This window comes from Gobius niger, assembly GCF_951799975.1.
Source record: "Gobius niger genome assembly, chromosome: 4".
Taxonomy (NCBI): Eukaryota; Metazoa; Chordata; class Actinopteri; order Gobiiformes; family Gobiidae; genus Gobius; species Gobius niger.
In genome coordinates this window covers 23,174,831-23,200,162 of record NC_136855.1, presented here as the reverse complement: position 1 = coordinate 23,200,162, position 25,332 = coordinate 23,174,831, and the positions used below count along the sequence as shown (strand labels likewise).

General features: G+C 41.4%; 1 protein-coding gene across 2 annotated transcripts in view; it reads left to right on the top strand.

Moving 5' to 3' along the window:
* furina (furin (paired basic amino acid cleaving enzyme) a) overlaps positions 1 to 25,332 on the top strand; it is a 63,750-nt gene that overhangs the window by 25,740 nt on the left and 12,678 nt on the right. For both annotated transcript variants that reach the window (XM_079555830.1, XM_079555831.1), the window contains exons 3-9: positions 5,019 to 5,117; positions 13,922 to 14,017; positions 15,748 to 15,876; positions 16,124 to 16,200; positions 19,781 to 19,869; positions 21,847 to 22,019; positions 23,028 to 23,240. In XM_079555830.1, coding sequence (XP_079411956.1) covers positions 5,019 to 5,117; positions 13,922 to 14,017; positions 15,748 to 15,876; positions 16,124 to 16,200; positions 19,781 to 19,869; positions 21,847 to 22,019; positions 23,028 to 23,240 — 876 coding nt within the window. The remainder of the gene's footprint in view (positions 1 to 5,018; positions 5,118 to 13,921; positions 14,018 to 15,747; positions 15,877 to 16,123; positions 16,201 to 19,780; positions 19,870 to 21,846; positions 22,020 to 23,027; positions 23,241 to 25,332) is intronic.

The window sequence follows — 25,332 nt, the reverse complement described above, 5'->3', positions numbered from 1 at the left end:
TTCTAAAATGTATGGATGTTTTTTGGGCCTGCAAGAAAAGTTTTTAACACACTGATGAAAGTAGGCACTCAACAGTCACCACATCGGCTCTAGAAGTGAAATCCACATTAATTTTTCCAATAACCTTTGAAAAATGTAAAGTTTAGAAAAGAAGATCCCAAGTTATTATTTGTGGGTTAAATTCAGTTCTCTGACAGTTTGCTGAATGTCCCATCCTCTTGTTTGCCCGCTTTAACCTGTGCAGTCCTGGCCAAGTTTAATATTTTAATGTTTATTGTGTGTGTTTTTATTGCCATGAATTGCCTCATAACTGAACTTCCATCATTCTTTTTTACTCTTAATATTTCTGAAGAGACCATTCAATGGGAATTTGTCACTAATGGTCATTTTTTTTTTTTTTTTTTTTTACATATTATTGGCTTTGGGCGCTTCTCTAGTGATTTCAGTCGAACGCATCAATACCTGAAAGGCTAATCATGCTCAGTATAAGATACAACAGAGAGCCCTGGGACGAATTGTTCAGAGGGAAACAATGAGCGAACGGCCACATTATGTAGTTTGGCATTAGGGCGGACCAGCTGTGCAAACCCATTTCAGAAGCGTGTGCGTGTTGGGCTACCTTAACCTGTTTTCTAAAGAAAGTAGACTGTCCAGCTGCCACCGTGTCCGCCCTGCGCCCTGTTCCCTGTTCCCCCCGGTGGGTAATTAGGCTCCATCTCATTATATAAGTGCGGCGGAGAACCGTTTCGGGGCTTTTTATCGCCGCAGCCATCGCAACTTTTCATTTCGTAAATTTATCACCAGCCGCCAATGCGTAAACAAAATGTGCCCTTTCCCTGAAACCATTTAATCAAGTCATGCCACGGTTAAAGCAGGAACAGATTGTGGTGGGATTGATGAAGCTAACACGTTAACGCTGTTGATTAGGGCCTTTTTAAACGCAAAGTTTGCACGGTCGCAACTTGCAAATCGCAAAGTCTGCATTCATTTGCAAACGACAAAATAGCTCAAGCCTTAAAGGGGCTGGATGCAAGTTGGCCATTTTATGCTCACTACTGCCACCTCAGGCCACACGTGTAACTGCAGCTTCTATATTAAGCTCGTGCATGACGGCAATTCGGACCCAAAGTGACTTTAAGTGACAGTGCAGGATTTTAGAGGCAGTTGTGGTGAATATGTCTGGGCTCATTCTACACCATAGGACATTGTTGAAACATGTAGGGGGAGAAAAATACCTAATTTTAGCATGTTTAAACTCCCTATAGTCCCTTTAAAACTTGCTAGCTCTGTAGTTTAGACCCCAAATAGCACACTTGTCCTTTTTGTTTTTAGTTTAATAGGTCATATTCCAGTTCAATCTAATCGCAATTAGAAATATTTCCATATTGATTCAGCCCTGTTGATAAAAGCTTTGTTTTTGACATTTTCGCCTATGCACAGTTTCATATCGTTTCTCCACAACTGCCAGCACACAGACGACATTGTTTGGCTCTTTGTAAAACATAATTGCGTCAACAGCGGCTGGCGATCAGTCATCCGACCTTTTGATAAGTGCCTCCCCCACAAGGTAAATTTGTCGGGCCGGCAGGAAGCAAACACGCAAACAGGCGACGGGCAGACAGTCATTTTCCACCGCGGGTCACTGTGCATTTTAATGAAGAGATGGATTAATGTGTGACTCCTGCAAGCGCCCGGTCTGCTTTATCGCGGCGCTGCTTATCACATCTGTAATGGTCTGCCTGCGTTTTCCACATTTTCCCAGTCAGTGTAATGTCTCTGTGTTAATTGGCTTTTTTTTTCCAATGGAGAAATCTCACGCAAACGCAGTGCACTGGTGAAAAAATCCTCGGTTCTGGTGTATTGTCGATGAATGATAAGGGGGACGCGGTGGTTCAGGCGTCGAGTTTGTGAATGCGCATAAGTTTGTAACGTTCGAATGGTTTAAAGATGCGGCGGCTGATGTGTAACTGTGGGAACATGGTTTGTCCTCCTCACTGGGGGTTTCACACAACTGTACACATCTTATATTCATATTATGAGACGGTCCTTTAGGGCTGTTTCTAATCATAATGCAAAACAAAAACCTTTTACTGTTTCGATTCATTAACATATAGACGATGGACCTTTTAACCTCTTACATTTTCTCCAGTTTGGCATCACCCACCTCTAAAAGCTTCTTGAAATAAGTGTCAAAATAGAAACAAAAATGAGATGAAAATTCAATAAAAGAGCGACAAAAACGTGACAATAAAGCCTCAAAAGAAGCTGTGTCAAAAAGCGATGAAAATGTGGCAAAAATGTGACACAAACCCAACAAAAAAGTGACGACAATGCGAGAAAAATGATCCATTTCGATGAGTTTTATTGGTCTTTCAACTGAGGCGATACACTGGCACATAGGCTGCGACTGCTTGGATTTGGGTAACGCTGAACTGGAGAAAATCCCCTTGGTTACGGCGGGAGTGAAGACGTTAAATAAACCCCATCTTAAGCAAATAATAGTATCATTTCACACACAAAAGTCTTTCCTTATTCTCCTCCAAACTCCAAACCAGGTGCTGTTGCCGTAACGACCTGACAATTAAAAAGTCCCATGACGTTTATTGAGACTGACCGACATTGAGATTGCGATTACGATTAATTTCCCAGCCACATCTTCTGTCCCGCTGACTGAACCTGGCAGGAGTTGCAGTGGGTGAATTTTGAGCCAGGTTTGGTCAGGAGTAGACGGTGTATTTAGTTTTAGTTTGCATGTATCCTGCTTCATTATTAAATTCAATATGTTTGTGTTAGGGAGATCATATGCTTACTGTGTTTAAACAAATACAAGATCATTTTCTGTGTACAGGTTTCATAATGTTTTACTCTTACAGTAACATATTGGCTAATGAGTGCTGTGTTCTTTTTGGTGCAAATTTGAGGGTCTTATTCTGATGTCTGCCTCTCTCATCATGTCTTTTGATGTCCCTCGCAAAGGCGTCTTCAGGCCAACTAATGCCTTCAGGGTGTCAACGTTTTGTCCTCCCTCAAAGAAGTACGCGCAGTGACTTGCGGGAGTAGCATGTCCCCGTAAAGCGTGGCTTCCCCTCTCGGTTACTGCCTCGCTATTGTGTGCGTTCTTTGTGAGCGCCGGACTTTTGTGTCAGCGGGGCGGGAATCGGCCTGTTTACTCTGATTTAACGGGAGCGGCTGAAGGGACGAGCTGTGTCTCTGTGAGTGAAAGAATGCCACTGTGCCTGTAGCAGCTCCAAGGGCTCCATTTATATGTGGATACAAATCGACATCGGAATAACATTTCTTTTTTAGTATTGGCATCCTGATGTTGTTGTCTGATCTCTATTATTATTATATAGTATCTAGTCTGACGGAAAGTGATTCCAATACAGTGCAAAGCAGTATGTCCTGGAAAGTGTATTTAGTCAACATAGAGCAATTATAAAATGTTAATGACCTGGATTATTTGTCCTTGTTCAATATATTACCCTTGGAGGAATTGAATCAAACCCAGAGGTCAAATGTTTTTATACTTGTACTTTCACCGTCTTATCCGCCGTCATCAGCAGACGTCTGAGGCTCTAATTGTAATGACTTAAGTGTCGGTTTGCACTGTGGTGTTACTCAAGCCAGTGGTGTCTGTTAGTCATGACGAATGTGGCTTCTTATCAACTGGGGAGGCTGAAACCGCTTCGTGATCTGGCACCATGACCATCTTATTGTTTGGAGAGATTTTTATTAGAGATGCACCGATCCAGCTTTTTTGCTTCCGATACTGATGGTTGAGTATCTGCCGATATCCGATTATAACTGATAACAAGAGACTTTAAGTGTCTTAAATTAATGGTCTTATTTTCATTGTGAAATCAATAAAGCATTTTCTTGTCATGATGTTACAGATCAATTATCAATTATATCTATTAATAAAATAATGGAAAAACATTTAACAAGGATCACTGGATTTTTGACACTATCCTTAGGACAGACTATAAGCTATAATCGGTTATTTTTTATCAGTATTTCATAAACTAAAATACAAACACTTTATTTTATTAGGCTACTTTAGGTATCTCTATCATAGTTTTTGACCCAACCTCGATTAATTGCCGTTAGCATTAGCATGCTCCAACTAGCTTTAGCATGCTATTGCTATGGCTGCGTTTTGCGCGGTGATCAAAAATACGTTTGCGGAGGTTAAGCAGTGAGAATCTGGTATAGAGTTGGGGAAATTCCACAGTTACCATGGAGATCCGCCATCTTTACAGCTGTTATTATATATTTCCATTGACTAACATTAGCAAAATAAAAACAAGATTAAAAAGTGGAGAAAAAAGCCGTGGAGCAACTCCATTAGCTGATGAGTTACTGCTGGTAAATACATCTAACTTACTGTGGTGTCCAAGTGTTTTAATGTAAACAATAACTCCAGTATTTTGACTTTTAAACGTCCATTAGGGTACAATTGCTGCTAATCCCATAATGCTTGGCGATATAACATCACATTCCCGAACTCTATTGGTTCAGTCTCGTATATTTGAAGCCCATACCCTAATTTTTATAATGTGATTAAGTGCTTTTGTTCTTTCCCCTCACTCAGTTTACCAATGAATGTGCTTTAGCCGGATCCTCGTCATCGAAGTGTAGTCGCTTTAATATTTGTTGTCGCCTTTGGAAAATAATATAATGGAAAATAGCAATTTCTTACGAGCTTTCCCATTCCTAAGTTTAAAGGTAATGTATAATGTTTAGTAATTCAAGCCCAAGCGGTGCCTCTAAATCTGTAATGTAACCTCTGCTTGAGACTCACAAAGCCTGAATAATACAGTATATTTACTATAGGCACATATTCATTATTTACAGGGTGCGCTGCTATGAATTGTGGATGCATGAGTAGTTGGTCAGTTGTAATGATATGATACGCACATAGATTGTTTTGCTTCCTGCTTCCCTTCAAGCACCCAGACATAAGCCAAATGTTGTCGGTGCACCATTGATTTATACAGATTTCTTCTGTTTCCTTTCAGGTTTTTGGAGATTATTATAACTTCCGGCATCGGAGAGTAACGAAGAGATCCCTCTCTGAGCACAGAATCACACAAGTCTGCCTGGAAAAGGATCCCCAGGTAAGATGGTACATTTTGGAAATACTATTTGTGTGCGGAGGGTGTGTTTCGTCAGAGCGCAGGGAAATGTACAATGGATAATGAATTCAATATTTGGAAAGTTGGATAGTTTCACCTCAAGCAGGCAACATGCGATATTGTTTGTGGAGTTGTTTTGTGCTGAAATAGGCTTCCTCGTTGCGAAAGATTTGAGGCACAGCACAATACTGGCATATGTGCTCCTCTCTGAAGCCTTAACCACTAGGCCTTTGTGCAGCACACAGGTCTTTGTATTTGCCTTGTCTCTAAACGGAAGCTGTTACCTGAGTATTTGAAGGTCACCCACAGTGTCCCAGTAGATGCTGCTTCAAACCACACACTTCTCCAAGGACCTAAGAAACGATTTCCTTTCTGACTAGTCTAAATTGAAATTTCACATTTCTCCTTCCTTGTCGTTTTTCAAAGGAGTTTTAAGGTAGTTTAAAAATGAGTCTGTGCTGTAGCCCCACAGGGAAGGACGAGAGGACTGGTGTGAAATTAACATTCATAGCTGTGGGAATACAAAGAGCTGTTGAGAGGATGTAAGAGCACTTTTCAAAGGCACTTTTTTTTCTCAAATTATACAGTAACAACACATAACTGCAGACAGGATTGCAGTTTTATGGAATACTTAGAGTGTAAATTACTTCAGATCCCTTATGGAAATACCAAACATTACAAGTGAAAATTATTTTTTTTAAGAAAAAACAAACGTTACTCTCTTTTTCCTGTACAAGTCTGAGTGAAATTGTACAGAAAAGGCTCTTTGAACCTTTATGCACAGACAGGTTACTAAAGTCGCCAAAATCCTCAAAGGGGCTTCGCTTTCTACTCACTTTTACAGTGGTCCAGTTATATTTGGACATTTCTTTGTTGTCCATTGTCTGCAAAGACTTTTATTGGCTAAACCCATGAAAACCAGTCTATAATTCAGAATGAGAATAGCCATCAGGAATGTGAAGTAGAAAATTTAGTCCATTGATCCGTCTTGGCTGGAGTTTAACTGCTGGAGGCCTTCTATACTTTTTCTTTTTAATTATAAAGCTCAACAAATGCCTTGCAATCTCTGATTAAATCTGCATTTAATTTGCTTTTTGTAACGCAAACTAATTAGCAAAAGAGAGTTTGCACAAACCTCTGTGTAAGGTCAGTCGGTGCCGGCTGAAAGAGGAGGTACGCTTTCAGTGATTGCACTGGTAATCCAAGATATTAATTAATTTTTGGATTAAAAATGTCAGATATTTTCTCTTTATTTAATATTGAACCACCCTTACTTACACAAACAATATGAACACACAGCAGTTTTACATAAAATATATAATTATCAATATAGCAATTTATCATCACTATTTCAAATCCAGTTATTTTTTTTTTGTCTCACAGTGAGGAGCTATTTAAATTAAGCCACTGTGCGTGAATATATTTAAATACCAGCACCCACGGCCCGCCATTATTTTAAAGCAAGACTGACTAAGCAGAAGTAACTTGTTTACCTGAACTAATCCTTTTCGTAGTCCCACTGGGGTTAATACAAGTGTCTCTGGCCAGAAAACAACGCTTGCAAATTTCCCTGCTCCGGGTCTGAGGCGCAATACACACTAATGGAAACACGAAGATGAAACTAACAGGCTAACGGGCTAAGCCAACTGGGCTAGCGCCACTTTAGCAGTATTTAAAGCCAAGTTTGAGTGAAAAATTATCTCCATTGTATAATTGGGTTGTGGCACAATGTACAATATCCCTCTCTCCCTTTGTCTTTTCTGTCAGCGTAGTATTTACTCTCACGGACTATTAAAGAGTAAAAAACGCTACATGCAATGACACCTGTAGTGGCGCTTATGGCCTGTAGGGGCATGAGTTACTTAGTTCTGCTTTAGCATCAGAGTCCCAATCTGACAAGTACTTGGCTGCGTGCCGACTGCACTGATACGTTTGAAAATATAAACAATATTGGTGCATTGGCGTGACTCCAGAAAACTCAGACAGGTATTATTCTAGATCTCGTTTGTGGCAGTAAGGTGTACATTACTCACGACTGTCAAGACTCATCGTTTCTGTGTAAATGTGTCATGTCGTGTCATGTTTTCCAGCTTAAGGATGACTCCTATCAACCCACATCTTTCTTATTGATACTGACATATGTCTAGTTCAAAGCAGAACAGCTCTAGATCTCTGCTGTGAGCTGATCTTCAGAGGTACATTGTAGTAGTCACTCGTCTCCATGTTGCCACTACCATAGGTGTGCATCACCACAACACTCAACTCTTCTGTTTTGTTCCATGTTTGTGCTACAAACGGCCCACCTCCTCTCAGGGATTTCCTCTTTACCACAGCAGCACCATTTCCTGTTGTTGAATTCCTTTTCTCCCCCAGCACCTCTGGGAATGCAGAGCATAATAATCTCAGGTCTTTTCTGTTTGGACAAGATCAGAAGAACTGATTTTCGATTAGACTTTTTCTTGACACACACAGAATGCCTATGCTGCTTTGATATTGTATGTTTTTGCCCTGTGTGGTGAAAGATTGACAGTGGGAGGTTATTATATGGAGATTAAATGGTTGATTCACTCTTACATCAGTCCACAGTTATGCATGAACCGAAAGGGGCATTTCGTAATCCCATTGGCACAGTCCTAAACTATTGGAGGAGAACAAAAGACTTGGTAAATTGTCTTTGAAAAGTGTCTAATTACCGACAAAGGGACTTGGGCCGCTGCCAGATCAGTGGCCGTGCAGCTAACAAAGCTCCACTAATGGGCTGCGCTGAAGATTCAAAGAGCGGGTCTATCTCCGTGCGCCACACCTCGTACCTTTGCATTTTGTTTTCCTTTGATGTTTGGTCTTGTTCGGCTTGTCTCTGTTGTTGTTTTGTTGGGAGCAAATTGAAAATGCTACATGTAGAATAACGTGGCAATATACAGTGTTTCATTTACTGCTGATTATCTGAGCTATAAATTACCAACATAATGTAATGTATGCATAGACTGAACATAGCTTTAGCATCAATGTATGTACAGTAATGGGCTGAACGTGCCTTGAAAAAGAATATGGCTTTTGGGAGTTGATCGCATGTTGATTTGCATAGGAAATGGCACTGAGTCGGACTTGGGTTTCTGTGAACATCTCTACATCAGATTGTCAGGGGGAAACTCGCCGTTAAATGTTTTTTCAAACCCCATTTTATTTATGACAATACTGTGGAGTTTGTCAGCGCCTGGGCTCCGTTTCAGACTTTTAAAATATTTCAGTAGTCTGCTACGTACAGACAGCAACAGGGAAGTGGAAAGGCTTTTTACTGCCAAATTCTGAAATCAACTATGTGAGAGAAATGACTTTGGCTCACAAATATAACGTACCGTTTCTGTTGACTGAACCGAGAGAAAGAAAGACAGAGGCCAAAAGAGGTCTCATAATATGTTCAGTGTTACTTTGTTCCACAGCTTGGAAATGTGAAATAATGGTGCTACCCACATGATGCAAACTCCTGTGTGACTACCAGGGGAGTGCTTACGGTCGATGTCGGGACAATTGGTGCCATGGCTTTGTCTCTGTAGGAGGCACAAACTGTAGTGTCTTCACTGACAGTGACAAAAAGCCAGAAGGGAACTGTCTCACTTGACATGGCAAGACCTCCATCTACAGGACAGAGGGCATGTGGAAAAGATGAACTAGGGACGACTGGATGAGCTTCACAGTATATCAAACGAAATGGTGTTTCATGTACTTAGGACTCCAGCACATTTACAGTATTACATTCGACAGCAATAATATCAAGTAATTTTACCACTCAAATTCCACATATTTGCATTATTATTTAACCCTGCCACTGTATTATCTATTAACATCTTAACCCCACCTTCACCAACGACATTTTCTCCATGTCCAGCTTTACCCAAATCTAAAAGCTATTTTGAAGTGTCAAAATAGAAGCGAAAATGAGACAAAAACGAGGATGAAATTGCAACAAAAGAGCGACAAAAAAGTGATGACGAAGCAATGAAAAAGTTAGAAGAATGTGACGACAAAGTGACAAAAATGTGTGACATTATTTTCCATAATCTTCGCTTTTGTGTTTTTGTCAAAGTGACCACAACGCGGCAACAACGTGAGGAAAAAGCTCTTTTTAGATGAAGTTTGCAGATCTTAGCTTTCAAATGAGGCGTTACAGTGGCCTATAGGCTGTGACCTTATGGATGTGGGTAAAGCTGAACTGGAGAAAATACAGTCGATTTAGGCGGGGGTTAAATGGTTTAAAGGAATAGTTCAGTTTTTCCTTACCTGAGCTTAGACGAGTTGATGCGTACCTGTCTGGTCTGTATGCGTGTCCATGAAGAGTGTGGTAGCTTCCAACTTCACCCCATTTGGAGCTATAGGAATAAATTGGGACAGGCCAAATGCTAACCACATCTTTGATCTTTTTGCGTGACTGAGCGCACGCACAAAGGCCAGACAGGTACGTATCAACGCGTCTAAGCTCAGGTAAGAACATATCTCAGTATGGAAAAACGGTGAACTATTCCTTAAAGGGCCTATCTCACCGGAGGAGAGATGGGCAACATTTCCGCAGCTTCGATTAACTGCGTGCACACAAAGGGCCTGTCTCACCGGACTGAAGTTGGAGACTCGAGTTGCCGCTGGTCACAGAGGTGTCTCCAAGGTGTCCACTGGAGCTGAGGCGAGTGCTCCGGTAGTCTCAATGAAAACAAACTATTTGTTGTCCTAAACCTGTGAGACGTTTCTGTGACGTCCCTGCAATGTCTCTGAAACCTGTCAGACACCTGGAAAAGACTCAGCACAGTCTCAGCGGAAATGAAACCTGTTCATTTTCCCCAACACTACCTGGAGACTCGCCTTATCTCCAGGGGACGTTCAGAGACATCTCTGTGACCAGCAGCAACTCGTGTCTCCAACTAGTCAGGCCCTAGATATGTAAATACTTCAGCAGAGGAGACGTCTGTGTTTATAATGGTTGGCCTTCAAATAAATCTGAGCTTTCAGCTTCAAGACAACGAGCTTGTTTAACCTTTGATAATATTTGATAAACCGTAAATTCCTTTCCGTTTACATTTAATGAAATGTCGTGCTTTTGAAGTGGTTTAGTAACACATTACTATAGTATAATATTCAGGGACTTTTTTCACCAATGAATAAGGAGGAACCATGAGCATCTTTACAAACAGCACCACTACAGCCAAGACATTATAATAAAGAGTGGAAAATAATCGTCGTATGTATAATAAGCAGCGGGAATCGTGTGAGACATTTATATTTTGCTTGCGAGGTTCACATTAACCGATTTAACTCATAAATGCAAGATTCGCATGAAAAGAAGATGAGCAAATGGAAAACCACGAGTCCCACGGGCGGCTGGAGAAAATAGGCTGGTTTGTTTCTATCTCTTTGCAAATCACATGGGGCGAAATAATGAACTCCAGTCCCCTAGCCCTGCGCACAACCAAGTCCTTGTCACTCAGACTATACGTTTTTTTTTTTGTCAATACTGCCTTTTTGTTTAATCAGAAGGCAAATATCGGAGTGTGACTGGGGGAACATCACAAGCTGCAGCGTCGCGGTCTCTTCACTGTCCTGTCAATTCCCCACTTCGGGCTCGCTCTAATTAGATGTAGTAATAATGTCAAGGCAGACTGGTTTTATGCATCTCTCTGCTCACAAGTCTCCGCTTGTAAAAATAAATTATTGATCAACATCTATGCTCAAGTTGATGCATACGATCGCCTGATCTATTGCCATTTCATCTGCATTCAAAGTGTTTTTGAACTTCATCATTTAAACGTCAACATGACAATGAATTAAAAGTCTCATCTATAAATGGCATTTTCGATTAACTCTGTAAGATGGCCAGAGGGATAGTGTCAGGGCCGTGGCAAGGGAGGGCATCTTGACATTTTCAAAACGTGCTATGCATCATAAACATTAGGTAATTTGATAAGAAGAAGAATCCGGATCTGAAGTTTCTGTCCGTCAATATGTGAACACTAAATGAAGCCTTAAAGCTGTACTAAGTAACTCATGCCCCTAGAGGCCATAAGCGCCACTGCAGGTGTCGTAGCATGTTACGTTTTTTTACTGATCAATTGTCCGTGAGAGTAAATACTACGCTGACAGAAAAGACAAAGGGAGAGAGGGATATGGTACATCCAATTACACAATGGAGATAATTTTTTTCACTCAAACTTGGCTGTAAATACTGTTTAAGTGGCGCTAGCCCGCAGTTAGCTTTGCCTGTTAGCCTGTTAGCTTCTTCTTCGTGATTCCATTTGTGTGTATTGCGCCTCCAACGCAGTGTAAGGAAACTTGCAATTGTGGTTTTCTGGCCAGAGACACCAGGGGGAGATGAAAGACCCCCCAATCATCCTATTAACAATTGTATTACCCCCAGAGGGACTACGGAAAGGATTTATTAAGGTAAACAAGTTACTTAGAACTGCTTTAAAATCATTGCTTTCCACTGACTCTAAAGATTCAACAACCACTAATCCCTCGACTGTTTATTCGATGGATATACTTAAAAATACGTAAAAATGTAAGTGTGTTAAGAAAAGCCTTATTACAGTCATTGATACTTTACAGTTACAAATCTGCAAGACTAATGTTGACAAAAGGAAAGAAAAGGCCCAAAGCACAGATTTTCTTACTTGACGTTTAAAGCGACTTAAAAAATGTTTGTTTTTATCAATTTCTCTGAACCATGTTCTCACCGCAGGAAGCGACAGCTCACATATTCTTTTCCACTCGCAAAGCCACAGAGCGTCCTCAATGACTGACCATGTGTTCGCTGCAGTCCTGGCAACAGTAACGGAAGACCAGAGGACTATTCATCACATGTCGCTGCCGGTGATAGCTGTTTGACATCTGCTCGCTGTGTTCTCTGCCTCCAGGGCTTTCGCGCTTAAGGTGTAGATTTTTCATTGCGGAAAAGCTGTCACCCTGTTAGTCCGGGTGAATTCCCCCGAGATGTAACGCGAGCACTGACCTGTTCCTCCCATTAAGGCTGCTGGTTTTACATGTTTGACTTTGATCAGTCGTTTTCTCACTTTGCGCACCAGGTAACAACCCAGAAAATGTTTGGAGTTCAAAGCTCTGCCTTGAATGGACTAAAATTAGGGCTGGCCTTTCACAGACGTAGGGAGATCTTGGACCTTGAAACCAGGACACAAAGCTAGAAACATTGAAACTTCATAATACTTCAAAATACATCAGGTAGATAAAGGAAGGATGGGGTTTTATTTATTCTTTACTTTTACTTGTGTGTTTAGAGTTGCTCATCTAACACGGGATTACTTTGTGTCTTAGTAAGTACACTTTGAGCAATAATATTTGATTGAAATATGAAGAATATACGAGTATGGAGGGAGTATTTTGTCATTTGCCGTTAAATAGGTTGATATCATTTGCAGTCTCTGAGATTTGCTAAATGCGACCTTTTCAAAATGTGATTTCGGTTCGTGATTAACTGTCCAGCCCAGTCTCTCGTTATCCAGACTTTATGGAGAGCTGCGCTGTGTCTGGCTTGTCCTCCACATCAGTCGGCCCGTCCTTGCAGCAAGCAGTTTTCTGTCTTTTCTTTTCTGACATATTTCCCTTTCGCATCCACCCAGGCGTTTTTGTGCGCTGTAGCTGTGAAGACTGCAGAAAGAGGCTTTATTTTTCCACACTTATTTCCAGCGTCTGTCCACACATTTCATTCTCTCTTATGTGCATGATACAACGTACAGGTGTGACCGTAAGCATTGTAGATTCTTTTCCATTATAGCCCAATGCAGAAATTTAATTAGTCTCAAGCTGCTCTGGTATTCATCATGTTCTCTCATTAGTGAGAATCCCACAATGCCGCTGTGCTCTAATCTCACATGGCCCGCTGTCGTCCCGCTGAGACACTGGATCTCTCTTAATTCATTTGACACGCTGACCTCAATAGCCAGCTCATGGTTATCTCTTGTACTTTTTATTATTATGGAAATTAGCAGAGAATTCAGCTTATCGTGTATCACAACAGTCAGTACCGTGTATTAGAATAACATCTTAATGTCATGTGATGTTGAATATTTAATGCTTGTCCATTTTAGGAACCTCTCAAAGGATTGAGGCCAAAACAGTGAATAACAAATATTTTAAAAGCAGAAGATTTAGGGCATTAAACCCCTCACACACTTTTTAAAGAGATGGTTCTTTGAATCAGGGTTGGACAAATCATCACAATTAAATAAAAGTTGCAATTTTAATGGTAATATGAGGTAATATAACGTTAGTGGAAAAGTAATTCTAAAACAATTTTGAAAACCTGCTAACTTAGCTTTAAGAGCGAGAAGAAGCTTTTGAAGATAAAAGTGAAACGTCCTCAACTCAAATCAACCGAGTTCATTTGATCAATTCTCATCATCGATATTTAAAGTCTTTACACAAACATGGCTAGCTCGTTTTGTGTTGTAGTTTCAGTTTATTTCGGTCTTCTTTCAAATGTTATTGCTTACGGACTTATTTAAATTAATGAGAAGAGTTGTTATTTTAAAATATAGATCACAGACTGTATTATAATAACAGTATCAATCAATCAAACTTTATTTATAAAGTGCTTTTCATACCGAAAGGAATCACAAAATGCTTTACAGATTACAACATTTAAAACAATACGCCTGGCACACCCTCCCATATATATTATATACTAGGACTAAATAAATAGATGTCAGTTTAAAGCTAAGCTAAAAAGGTGGGTCTTGAAAGTGCGTGTGTAATCGCTGTAATCTTTGATCTTCTCTCTTCTCCAGGTCTCTTGGGCAGAGCAACAGGTTGTCAAACAGAGGAAAAAAAGAGACATCTACACCAACCCTGTAGACCCCAAGTTTGGGGACCAGTGGTATCTGGTGAGTAAAAAGCTTGTACCAAATGCAGTCAGAGCAAAACAAGGGCTGAATCCAGTGTAAGGCTTTGTGCGGTTCTTTGTCTTGTTCTGAACACTGTACCTGTGACTGTATTGGTGTAAAATATGGTCCAATAGCCTTCTGAATTACTCACCATTTGAAGTGAAAGCAAAGTGAAAGAAAGTGAGGAGGGATGGTCGCTCTCGTTTTCAGATGATTGATGTCACGTTTGACTTGAAGGAAGGCCACTGATACACTCGGCCTGTTAAGAGCAGCAATAACTACCCCTGAGATTTTTCCAGTTTCTTCGCTCGCTTCCTTCAATTATAGAGCGGCCGCTCGAGGCGGGAGAAGAGTCACACTGATGCAAAGCAGACTTGCATCACTGGCTGTTGAGAATGGCAGCTTCCTTTTCCCTGGTGGCTCAAAGTCGTTAGTGGCATCAAAAGCCATAGATAAAAGCAGACTCGCTGCCTGCTAACAGAATGAGATGACTTCAGAGATATGGTTTAAAGTCAGCTTTAACTAATGCTGCAATTTAAATCTTCATCTCTTGGTTGTTCCATGAACATGCACTGGAAAACATACCTGAAGTAGTTCATGGTTTCAGTGTCATTATGTTAAAAGAAAGAAAAGTCTTAAAACCAGGGAGTGCTACTGTCCATTTTTAAAGCCTTTCACTACATTTTATTTGCAGTGACAAGAACAGTGCTCCAAGAGTTGTGTGAGGTCAGATGAATTTTGTTTATAAATTTACATTTATAAAACCTTAAACATGGCTACGAGGGCATATTATTGTTCCTAAAACTAAAAGCCATTATTCCTGACAATATTACTGCAGTTTCATTTTGAGCACAAGGCTTTACTTTTGAACTCCTAAACATTGATGATGTTTGAATATAATATAATGTGGTATATCTGTCGTCCATCTGTGTGTAATCATAAGCTATGGATCAAAGGCATTTATGTTTTTTCCAGTGGGTGCCCAGTCAAAAAAATAAAAAAATAAAGATGCAGTCGGAATTGATCTCACGGACTCGTGCTTACGAGCCAGACGCTCTAACTATAGAGAGATACACAGGAAGTGACGGCTTGTGATCTACAGGTTATATCTATTGAATCATTATAGCTTTTTAGGGCAAAGATTTGAGTGGGTGCTAGAGTCCCGCAGCACCCACGGGATCGCCGTCTATACTATGGACTGTATGATGACTTTGCTGAAAGTAAAGTTGCTGCATGTGTGTCAAAGTACTGAAGGTTTTTTCATTGTTCTGTGTCTGTGTCTCATTAAGAGTGAACCTGAGTGGCCAGAGGGCGCAGTGGGCGGGTGTTGGGTGCAGCATGCTAATGCACCACATCTGGTGCTTAAATGAGCATTATTAATGTACTGGACTGGTTTTAGATTTGCTCCTAGACGCAAGAGTATAAAGTAAATCTAAACACACACTTTAAATCAACATTAAGATGTTGGTTCTTTGTTGTCCTCAAAATACTGTATATTCTGCATCGAGTTGCCTTGTGTACGAAATGCGTGGTATAAGTAAAGTTGCCTTGCCTTCTTTGTCAAACACTGATTAATTACTGTAGTGGTTTCAAAGCATTAATGGTCTCATCATTATTTTCTTGATACAACAGGATTATTTTTTCATAATGAGCACTTTCCTGTCAGCTCTCAAGAGTCGCTTATATAATTAATTTGTTCTTAGTTATTTGCTCTCTCTATTCCCACACAGCGCAACGACTACCAACGTGACTTGAATGCTACAGGCGCTTGGGAGCAGGGCTACACGGGGAAAGGTGTGGTCGTGTCTATTCTGGACGACGGCATCGAGAAGAACCACCCTGATCTGATGCAGAACTACGTAAGTACAATACGGCGTCGTACAGGATGATATTAGCCCACTTTGACTGATAACACACATTCGAGTTCTTCTAGCTACTGTGGCCGCTTGTTTCTTTGGCTTAAAGTACCTATACTTAAGAGCAGGGTTTTCCAATCATCGTGGAGTGATTTTCTGTTTGATCATTAAGTTTTACTCAGACGGGGCTTACTGCACTTTTTTTTACGATGTTTGCTCTCAAAATTGATGTCCTGACTCTCTTTTTCAGGACCCCGATGCCAGCTATGACGTGAACGACGGCGATCCAGACCCACAGCCTCGATACACGCAGCTCAATGACAACAGGTAACAATCTCGCCTTTTACAGCTCTTTACTTCACTGTCTGCTGTGGGTCAAATAACATGTGTTTGTGTTTGCCAACTGTGGGGCACATCGGGATCTAACTGAACTTTGGATGAACTTCTTGCATGTGGATGTACTTCAGGAAACAGGTTGTCCTTTAGGAGCTCTTATTACATTCATTTTATATCTATACATTATATACTTTGGTCTGTAAAGTATATAATTATAAACTAAATCAGACTAAAGAGAAACTTGCATATTTGTGTAGTATTTAAACATAGAACTGCTGTCCCATTTGTTAGAATTTTTATCATTGTTATTATAAATTGTTATTTTACAGTTGGTCAACAAACTCATTTCGTAAACTGTTCTATAATATCAAACTTGGACATTGCAAAAACAGCTTCATTTAAGCCTATTCCTATTCTACGCTCATGCCCAACTGGGCTCCTCTGGCGCTTCGTGATGGCCCCAGCCTCAGATAAGACACTCTCTAATAATGTCTGCAGGATTTTGGCAGCGCATCTTCTGCCCTTGCTCACCTCAGCCCTTATCTCCCACCGCCCAGGTCTCTGTGGCTCCTGGTGGCAGCTCTTGGTGCAGGGGAAGGCATGAGTGTGTCCCGCTGCTACAGTGGGCTGGGACAGATGCATGAGTAAACAACCTGTAGGCGGCCGAGAAGCTGCTCAAGACTGGAGTGCCTGTTCCTTCCTTAAAGCCAAAGTCTGTTCCCCTCCATAAAGATGTCTTTCTTTTCTGTGGAACGGGCAGCGGTGAGGATGGCTCTGTAGCAATGTGTTCATTCACCTTGGTGTTTGTGTAAGATGTAATCTGCCGACAGCCTATAAGGACCATTTCCAAATTCAACAGTGGCATTGCCTGGCAACTCCTGGCACCACAGCTTCTGGGATATCATTGCCCAGTGGTTTGATGCAACAGTGGCTCTCTCAATACGCATGCTCATAACTGTTGCCAATACTTCCTTAAAAGAACATTTCCAGTCTTAAACACTGAAAGGTTTTGAAATTGAAATGGGGGCAGACTTATGTTTAAATACTTGCACATCCCTGGTGTGTTTGTAGCTTTGCTATGAATCTCAGTGGATGACAATAGCATGTCTTTTTGAAAGTTTCCAGTAGGAGACAGTTAAGATTTAGTAGAGTGATAATGGCTTTGCCAGCTGTGGGCATGAATACTGAGCTCCTGGCCTTAGTGCTAAAGCCAGCCCGAGCTGCTTTAACTGGAGTCAGACTCTGTGCCTCCATAACGCTGTGGGGCTCTCTCCTGCAGTACTGAAATACACTTATTCCAATTGTAGTTACCGCGCTTCATTCAGAGTTTTTTTTTGTACAAGATGTTTAACTTAATGTGAAGACATGATCATGCCATTAGACATGTGCAGAATATAAATGGGAGGCAGCCTTTCATCTGCCTGTGTGTTGTATCTGTAATTGTCATGGCACCTGTGATAATTGACTGCTTCGCTCAGTTTTGTTTTGGTTTGACCGATGAGGCATTTATCATACTTAAGTGTCCATCCCAAGGCATAATGTGCTCATGAAACACATTAATTGGGGATGGCATAAAAGAGTGACTCTGTGACAACCTGTGACAAATCCACCGCATTTACAATACAAATCAGCTGTTTATTGCCAGCATCTGTTTTAGATGGATTGAGCTACAACAGACTCTTTCAGAGGTGACACCTTCCATGTAACACTCGTGTCTGAAGGAAGCTGCCATTGTGCGGCGCAGATGTCTCTGCTGGAATCATTATTCTGTGGGTGTCTTGTTAACAACTGATTGAACAGATCTCAGTTTGTGTGAAGACCCTTTGTACTGCACACAATGACACTGCAGTAGTTTGTGTCTTCAGTTTTGTCACCTTTTTGACCTTTGACCCTCACCCTGAGGCCAGATCAGAGCCTTTATGCATGTGATGTCTTTATGAAATAGGTCAGACGTGTATGCGTGAAAACATAAGGAAAATAGTCCAGAAACCTATTTGAAATCCTTGGTCGCGTTTTTAGAGTTGTTCCATGTTCTGATGTGAAATCAGTAAGAATATCATATACCTACTTCATTTATAAAGCACTTTAAATACTTTACAGCTTGGTCAAAGTGATGTACAGAAAAAACACAAAGAGAATGACTGTAGTGAAGCGTTATTATTAGTAGAAGATAAGTTTTCTGTTATTAAAGTAATAGCAAGTGTCGCTTGTAGTTTTGAAAGTTAACACTGATGAGTGAAAGTCCTTGTTTAACAGCTTACTGACCTGAACAGTGAGTGAAAGCAGCAGCTGTAATATCACTGACTGTCACTACCAAATACCTGATTATGCAGGAGGAGGTGTTGCATAATAAAACGGAGAAGTGCGTTTTTCAGCTCACTACCAACATTTGTATTCCTCAAGTCAGTGTGGCATGTAAGTGACTGTAATGAATGTGTCAAGGAGAGATTTGAAAATGGATGCGTCGAACAGGTGAGGTGTTTGTCTGTGCATGCCCTGCATCTCATCTCAGACACCTGAACCCTGTTATCACCTGCTGAATCACAAACTGAAATACTGTGGGACATTAGGCTCCAAGTCGACTCTGAGGAATGTTGGGATGAAACACTTTGGAAAATCCTCCCAATGATGGGTGTGCGCTCATCTGATAACCTCTCATTTTACTATGTGAATGCACTGTATTTACCTACGCTCAGCTTTCACTTTATGGCCACGCTTTAATAAAAGACCAATACTGACTTCTCCCTGTGGTTTTATAGTTTTTCTTCTGTATTCAAAATGGTAATGAAATAATAATGAAAGCGAAAAAGCATATGATGTAATCCTTTGTCAGTTTGTGTCTGCTCTCCCAATTTATCAGCATGCCATTCACTGAATCAACAAACGGCTTTTATGCTTTGGCTCTTACTGGAAGCTTTTTTGATACTTCCTAGTCCACGCTGCCTGTCATATCGTCATTCAGCTTCAGCATTCCTGTGTAGGGATGGCTGCGATCCAGAGCAGATTTTGCTATTCTTTGAAGGGTGTTATGAGTGCGTATCCTTCTGCAGACCACAGCGACGCACCTGACTTGAATGTGATCATCTGCACTCTTTACCTGCCTCATGACTCCCAGTCTGCAGCTGCGCCTGGAGCTACAGCTCATTTCCAAGGCAGAGACTTAATAAAAGAACCACTGTAAAAAGGCAAATCCTTTTCACTGCTCTCCCTTTTGTGTTGGCAGTGCGTTTCTGATCACCACTAGCCTTGACTTTATTAAGATACTTTGCAGTTACTTATTCTATCGGGTCATGGCTGATGTGCTGTGGTCTCCTCACATTGATTTGCTGCTTTCTTTGGACAAATGGGACTTCAGATTTGTTTAAGAAGGTCAAAGCCAAGAACCTGTCCGGGTGAGTTTGTTTTGCCTCCCTCTGCAGACTGACCCCAGTAACACACTCGCCTCTTTCAGTTACGGACTCGCATCTTGACACAAGGACGCCGTGTATAGAGTATAAAATGCTGTATCAATATCTTGTTGATCCTCAAAGCGATTTTGTTCTTCCTACTCAGTATTTCCTCTGTTCTGCAGACATGGAACGCGCTGTGCAGGTGAAGTGGCGGCCGTGGCCAACAACGGGATCTGCGGAGTCGGCGTTGCTTACAATGCCAAGATCGGAGGTATGCTGTGGTCAAAATATCAAATTATGACGACTGTGTTTTAATCGGAGTCGTGGTTTTGACCTCCAGAACTCATTTCAAAACGGCACTGTTCCTGGGGTTGTTTTCAATCCATTTTCTGGGAACTGCACTTTTCCCGCATGGCCTGAGGTGTGATGTGAAATGCAATGGGCTCTTCAGCAGATACAGCATAAACGCTGGAGATTACTGTGCCCCGTGATTCGGTATCTGAGGAAGGTTTTTACAATATTAGAAACGTGTGTTACAGCAAATTATATCATATAGTCTTTGGGCAAACTTAAACTGCCAGAATAAAGAGTGCTCTCCATGTCAGCCTGGGTCACATAAGCAGCTTCCATTGATGAAATCCTATTGATATTATTATGCAGTGTCTGTCACTTGCCACCAGTGTTTTTGCTTGGAGTGCCAAAGATCTTTATTCAATTAACCATGTGACCCTGATGAAATAAAGATTATAGCAGTTCAATAAAAAATTCACTCTCAGCTTTAATGTTGTTTGTCATAAACTGCAAACAGACACAACAAAGCAGCCAGTGCTGATTTATGAACAGTTGCAAGAGAAGTGACAGAGGCAAAATGTTGTGAAATATTTATATTGTTCCAAATGGGGTTTGCGCCCTGTTGGGCTGGCCTTGCCTCTGAAGCACAAGCAGTCTCTGTAGTTTTTTCTCTTGGTCTCCCCTTTATCTTCAAAACAATATGTGAACAGAATTGATACAAATAATCATTTACACTAGCAAGGACCAGCAAAAGCATGTGATGGATAGCTGTGTTTCTTGTTCTACTGCTGACTACAGGATACAGGAGCCGACTTTAGACTGGCCATGTTTTTAATCGCTTGTAAAAGTTACAAACAAGGCATTGTCTTAAGGAATATCTTTGATTCCCGTGGGGCCAGTGCTAATATAAACGATGTTCCAAGATAATGTGACCCTTATAAATCACTTTTTTTCCCCCATATACATCCTTTTATTGCAGCTTGTGTCTTTTTCAGACAATAATGAGATACTCAAAATCACATAGCTTCAGCAGTACATGCAACCATGGAAGCATTCACGGCTTGGTGTCTGCTTTGATGCTTTTGGAAAACTTCAAAGCTCTGTTGCTTTCTTACTTCACTGGTAAGAACAGCATAAAGCATTGCATCAAAGAGTGCATTGCACTGGATTTTGTTCTACTCTTGGGGAGAAACAATGCTGAGACAGACAGATTAGTGTCAAGTAACTTTTATAGCTCAAATAATTGCCCAGGGCAAACATGCCGTTTACTGTAAACCTTTTCTGTGTTGTTCAGTCTTTCTGCTGACTTTCTGTATTGTTCTGCCTCATTGTTGTATACACAGGCTGTGGACAGCATTATTGCCACTTTGACAGAGAAGATGGGAATTACGCATGATCTCTGTCCTGGAACCTATTGTTTGGTGGATTTTTCTTTTTTTAACAGCAGTGATCATTGTATCCTAAAAGTCGTAAGTCAGTGTGTTAAAACAGAAAGATTGAGACAGTGCTGGGAATTGAAGGAGCCTAAATAAATGGTTTTCTAATGGCGTATTTCAGTATCATCAATATCTGGGACAGGGTGAACAGGTGATGGATGAAGCTTGAATAGTGTACGAGTCACTCCTCTAGAATTATAATTCCTCTTAATATTAGTATTAGTATCGGAACCATATAGTTTATCGGTGAAGACATGCACATCCACCATAATGATGATGAAGAAATGGCAAAAAATCCGCACAACTGCTTGCGCACCAGCTTTTGTAATAGCTCCACCACAGTGATGTTTCAGACGAGAAGCCCTTCTTCGCCTGAAACGTCACTGTCGCCTGAAACATCACTGTGGTGAGCAAACAGTTGCGCAGACTGTTTGCTATTTATTCTTTATGTTAACTCTATAACCACTCATTCCAACTGTGTAACCTTCCTGTCTGATTACCCTCTTTGCATTTGGTACCAGGTGTGCGCATGCTGGACGGGGAGGTGACCGACATGGTTGAAGCCCAGTCTCTCAGTCTGAAACCACAGCACATCGATGTCTACAGTGCCAGCTGGGGCCCCGAGGATGATGGCAAAACTGTGGACGGTCCTGCCAAACTCGCCAAAGAGGCCTTTCTGCACGGAGTTACAGAGGTACGTGTGTGGGCAACCCAAAATCAGTCCCTGTGTCTGTGTGTGGCTTTGTTTTGTGCACATCAATCGGACTGGTCAAGCATGAGGCCACATAGATGTGCAGTAAATATCCTCACAGTTATGAGCGGAAGAGGCTCTTGTAAAAAGTCATGGTAAAAAGCCTGAATTACACATAATATTGAACTGGTTAGTCGATGTGGGGTTTGGAGCTGGACTATTTTATTAATATGAGCTATAGAGCTTTTTGGCATGTTCCAATGTTGTTCCCTCCTAAAAAAGAGTGTTTGAGCCACTTGTATTTTAATTCTTAGTGCTGCGACGGGAGCTTATTATTATATGCCTCGAACAAAGACCGTTATATCATTATCCCATTAAAGTATAGCGGTAGTGTATGTAAAAATTAAACATGTTTTTTTGAACGGGCTCTCATAACAACATGAATATTCACTAATACTGCCGCGCTGTCATTCAATAACTCTCTTCCTGAAAGCAGCACTTAGCATAATGTGTTGGACTCATTGGGGTTGCGTCAGGTAGTCGGCTGATTAATAGGCATCTTGTTCACAGGCCTGGCAAAAAGACTAACACAGACCCCTGCCACAGAGCAACAGCATTCAGGGCATGTGCCATAAAGTTGATTGGAAGCGCGGACTCTGACTCCAAAGATAATTGCCACAGTGACAACAGTGTCAGATGGTGGTGTGGGTGGTGCATAGCAGGATTTGATCAATACTGAGAGGCTCGATACAATATAAAGCAGCTCTTAGTTGAAAATGATTGCACTTCAAAGTCTGAAAGGTTCGGTGATTTATTACAATGAGCTGTTGTCATCCTGTCATCCAGTGTTTAGTTCTTTCTAATTTACAGCGACCACCCTGTTCTCTGAGTATTTTGCATCGAGTTAAGCGTCCTCTCCTATAATTCTGATTTTCATTGAGATTGAACCCAGACTTTGAATTTCCCTGCGCTGCGCTCATCTTCTCTGCGTTTGCGCTGCGTTTCCTTTAGGGCCGCGGAGGGCTGGGCTCCATCTTCGTGTGGGCCTCTGGAAACGGCGGCAGGGAGAAGGACAGCTGCAACTGTGACGGCTACACCAACAGCATCTACACCCTGTCCATCAGCAGCTCCACCCAGAACGGAAACGTGCCCTGGTACAGCGAGGCCTGCTCCTCCACTCTCGCCACCACGTACAGCTCGGGAAGCATCAGTGAGAAACAAATAGTAAGTCAAGGCTGTTTATAGATTCTAACACAGAAATACAAGTCCGGTTGTGTTGTTAAAGGGGCTAGATGCAAGTTGGTCATTTAATACTCACTTCTGCCACCTCAGGTATTACGCGTAACTGCAGCTTCTATATTAAGCTCGTGCACGACGGCACTCTGACCCGAATGAACAACTTTTTGAGTGACAGTGCAGGATTTTAGAGGCAGTTGTGGGGAACAGGTCTGATCTCATTCCACACAGTAGGACATTGCTGGAACATGCCGGGGGAGGAAAATACATAATTTTAACATTTTTAAACTCCATAGAGTCCCTACAACCAAATGCAAATAATGAATTATATCAACATTTATCCTTCTTTTGCAGTCTTTCTACAATTTCATATTTGTTGATGGCTGAGAGAGAGTAATGCCTCATTTGAAAGCAAAGACTTACAAAACTCATCTAAACAAAAATATTTATCTTATTTATTTTATTTATCACTATTTTTACTCTCATTTTTGTCACACATTTTTGTCACTTTTCTGCTACACATTTGTGACTTTTTTTGTCACTATTTTGTTGCTATTTTGACACTTTTTTCAAAGAAGCCTCTCGTTTTGGGAAAAGACAGTTTGTAGAAAATGTACTCAGTTCAGGTGGAGGTTAAGAGGTTAAGGAGTTTGACTTACTCCCCTCTGGGCCAGGGCGTCTTTTATTCCGGAGGCTGTCACTAAGATAAATGGTTTTATGTCGCTCGGCAGGGAAGCTGCAGCACCTGAGGTCATTGTTTGATTTTATGCTTTTTTTAGGCGGACTAACATTGATTGACTCTCAGCTGTTCAGAGCCGGACTGATATTTTAGACTGTGGCTGTCTGACCATGAGTCTCTCTCCGTTCACCTCAAGGGCAGTGGCTGTGTCTCCTCAGCGCACTCCGGTTTCCTTATAAACTTAAATCATTCCTTATTGCAGGGCTCCTGACAAATATTTTGGGTGGTGTTTGGGTTGCAGTGGTACGAAAATTCTTTCTCACTGTCAATACTTAACACGATTTAATATCTTTCCAGTTGCTCAGTCAATTCATCTTTCACCGTCACACATGTTGCATCATAGTAATTATAAAGCGGCAGTGACATTTTTGTTTTAACATTACACAGCTCTAAAGGAACAGAATGTTATAAGAGTTGGCCGACGGTGCCGTAGATGGTAAAGCGGGTCGTCTCGCGATCGGACGGTCGGGGGTTCGAATTCCAGCTCCCGTGCAAGACACTTCACCCTACTTGCCTCCAGTGTCTACGTACACCGGTGTCTGAATGAGAGAGTGGAGGGTGACTGGTTCGCTTTGGCGCTTTGGTGATGAAGGTGGAAAAGCGCTATAAAGGTTGCGTCCATTTACCATTTATTAGAGCTGTTTCTACATTTTTTTATAAAGTTGGGGCACCAGTGCAACCAGGGAAAAACATTTATTTGCACCCGTAAAAATTGGGTTTCCTGTATTGGATAAAACACCCAGGTTCCCTTTGGGGGCATGCCCAGTAGCCCTTAATTTTCTTGAGTCTGATTCTTAAAAATACAGTTATTTCAGTTCTTGTGAGTCAGTACGAGTTTAAGATGTAGCTATTTTGAAATATATGGGGTAAATATCCTATAAGTAAACCCTCGGCTGAAAAAAGGTTGGTGACCCCTGATGTAGTTAAACCTGGCACATGACCTGGAGCTGGGTCTCTGGGCGCTGCGGAGGCCCACTGCTCCGGACAGCAGGCTCTGCGGGTCAAATGTCCAATAGGGTCAAGTGTTCAAAATTGCATCATCAAAACCAAAAGATTGGTTCCAGGATGTATTTAAATAAATGAAGTGGCCAGAGTTAAACATGAGCCGAAATGATCTGTAAGAATTGATTAGCTGCGATTGTTCTACAAAATTCTCACTTATTATTTACTGGGTCAGCCTCGGATCATTAAAATGAAGGTGGACGGCTCAAGTTCCATCTGTTGCTACTTAGCATTCCTGACACAAACACAGTAACTGGCACTACGGCCGCGCTCAAACATTTCCTATCTGTACCGTTTGGTCCAGCAGTCAGCCAGTGGACACAGACAGCTTATGACATC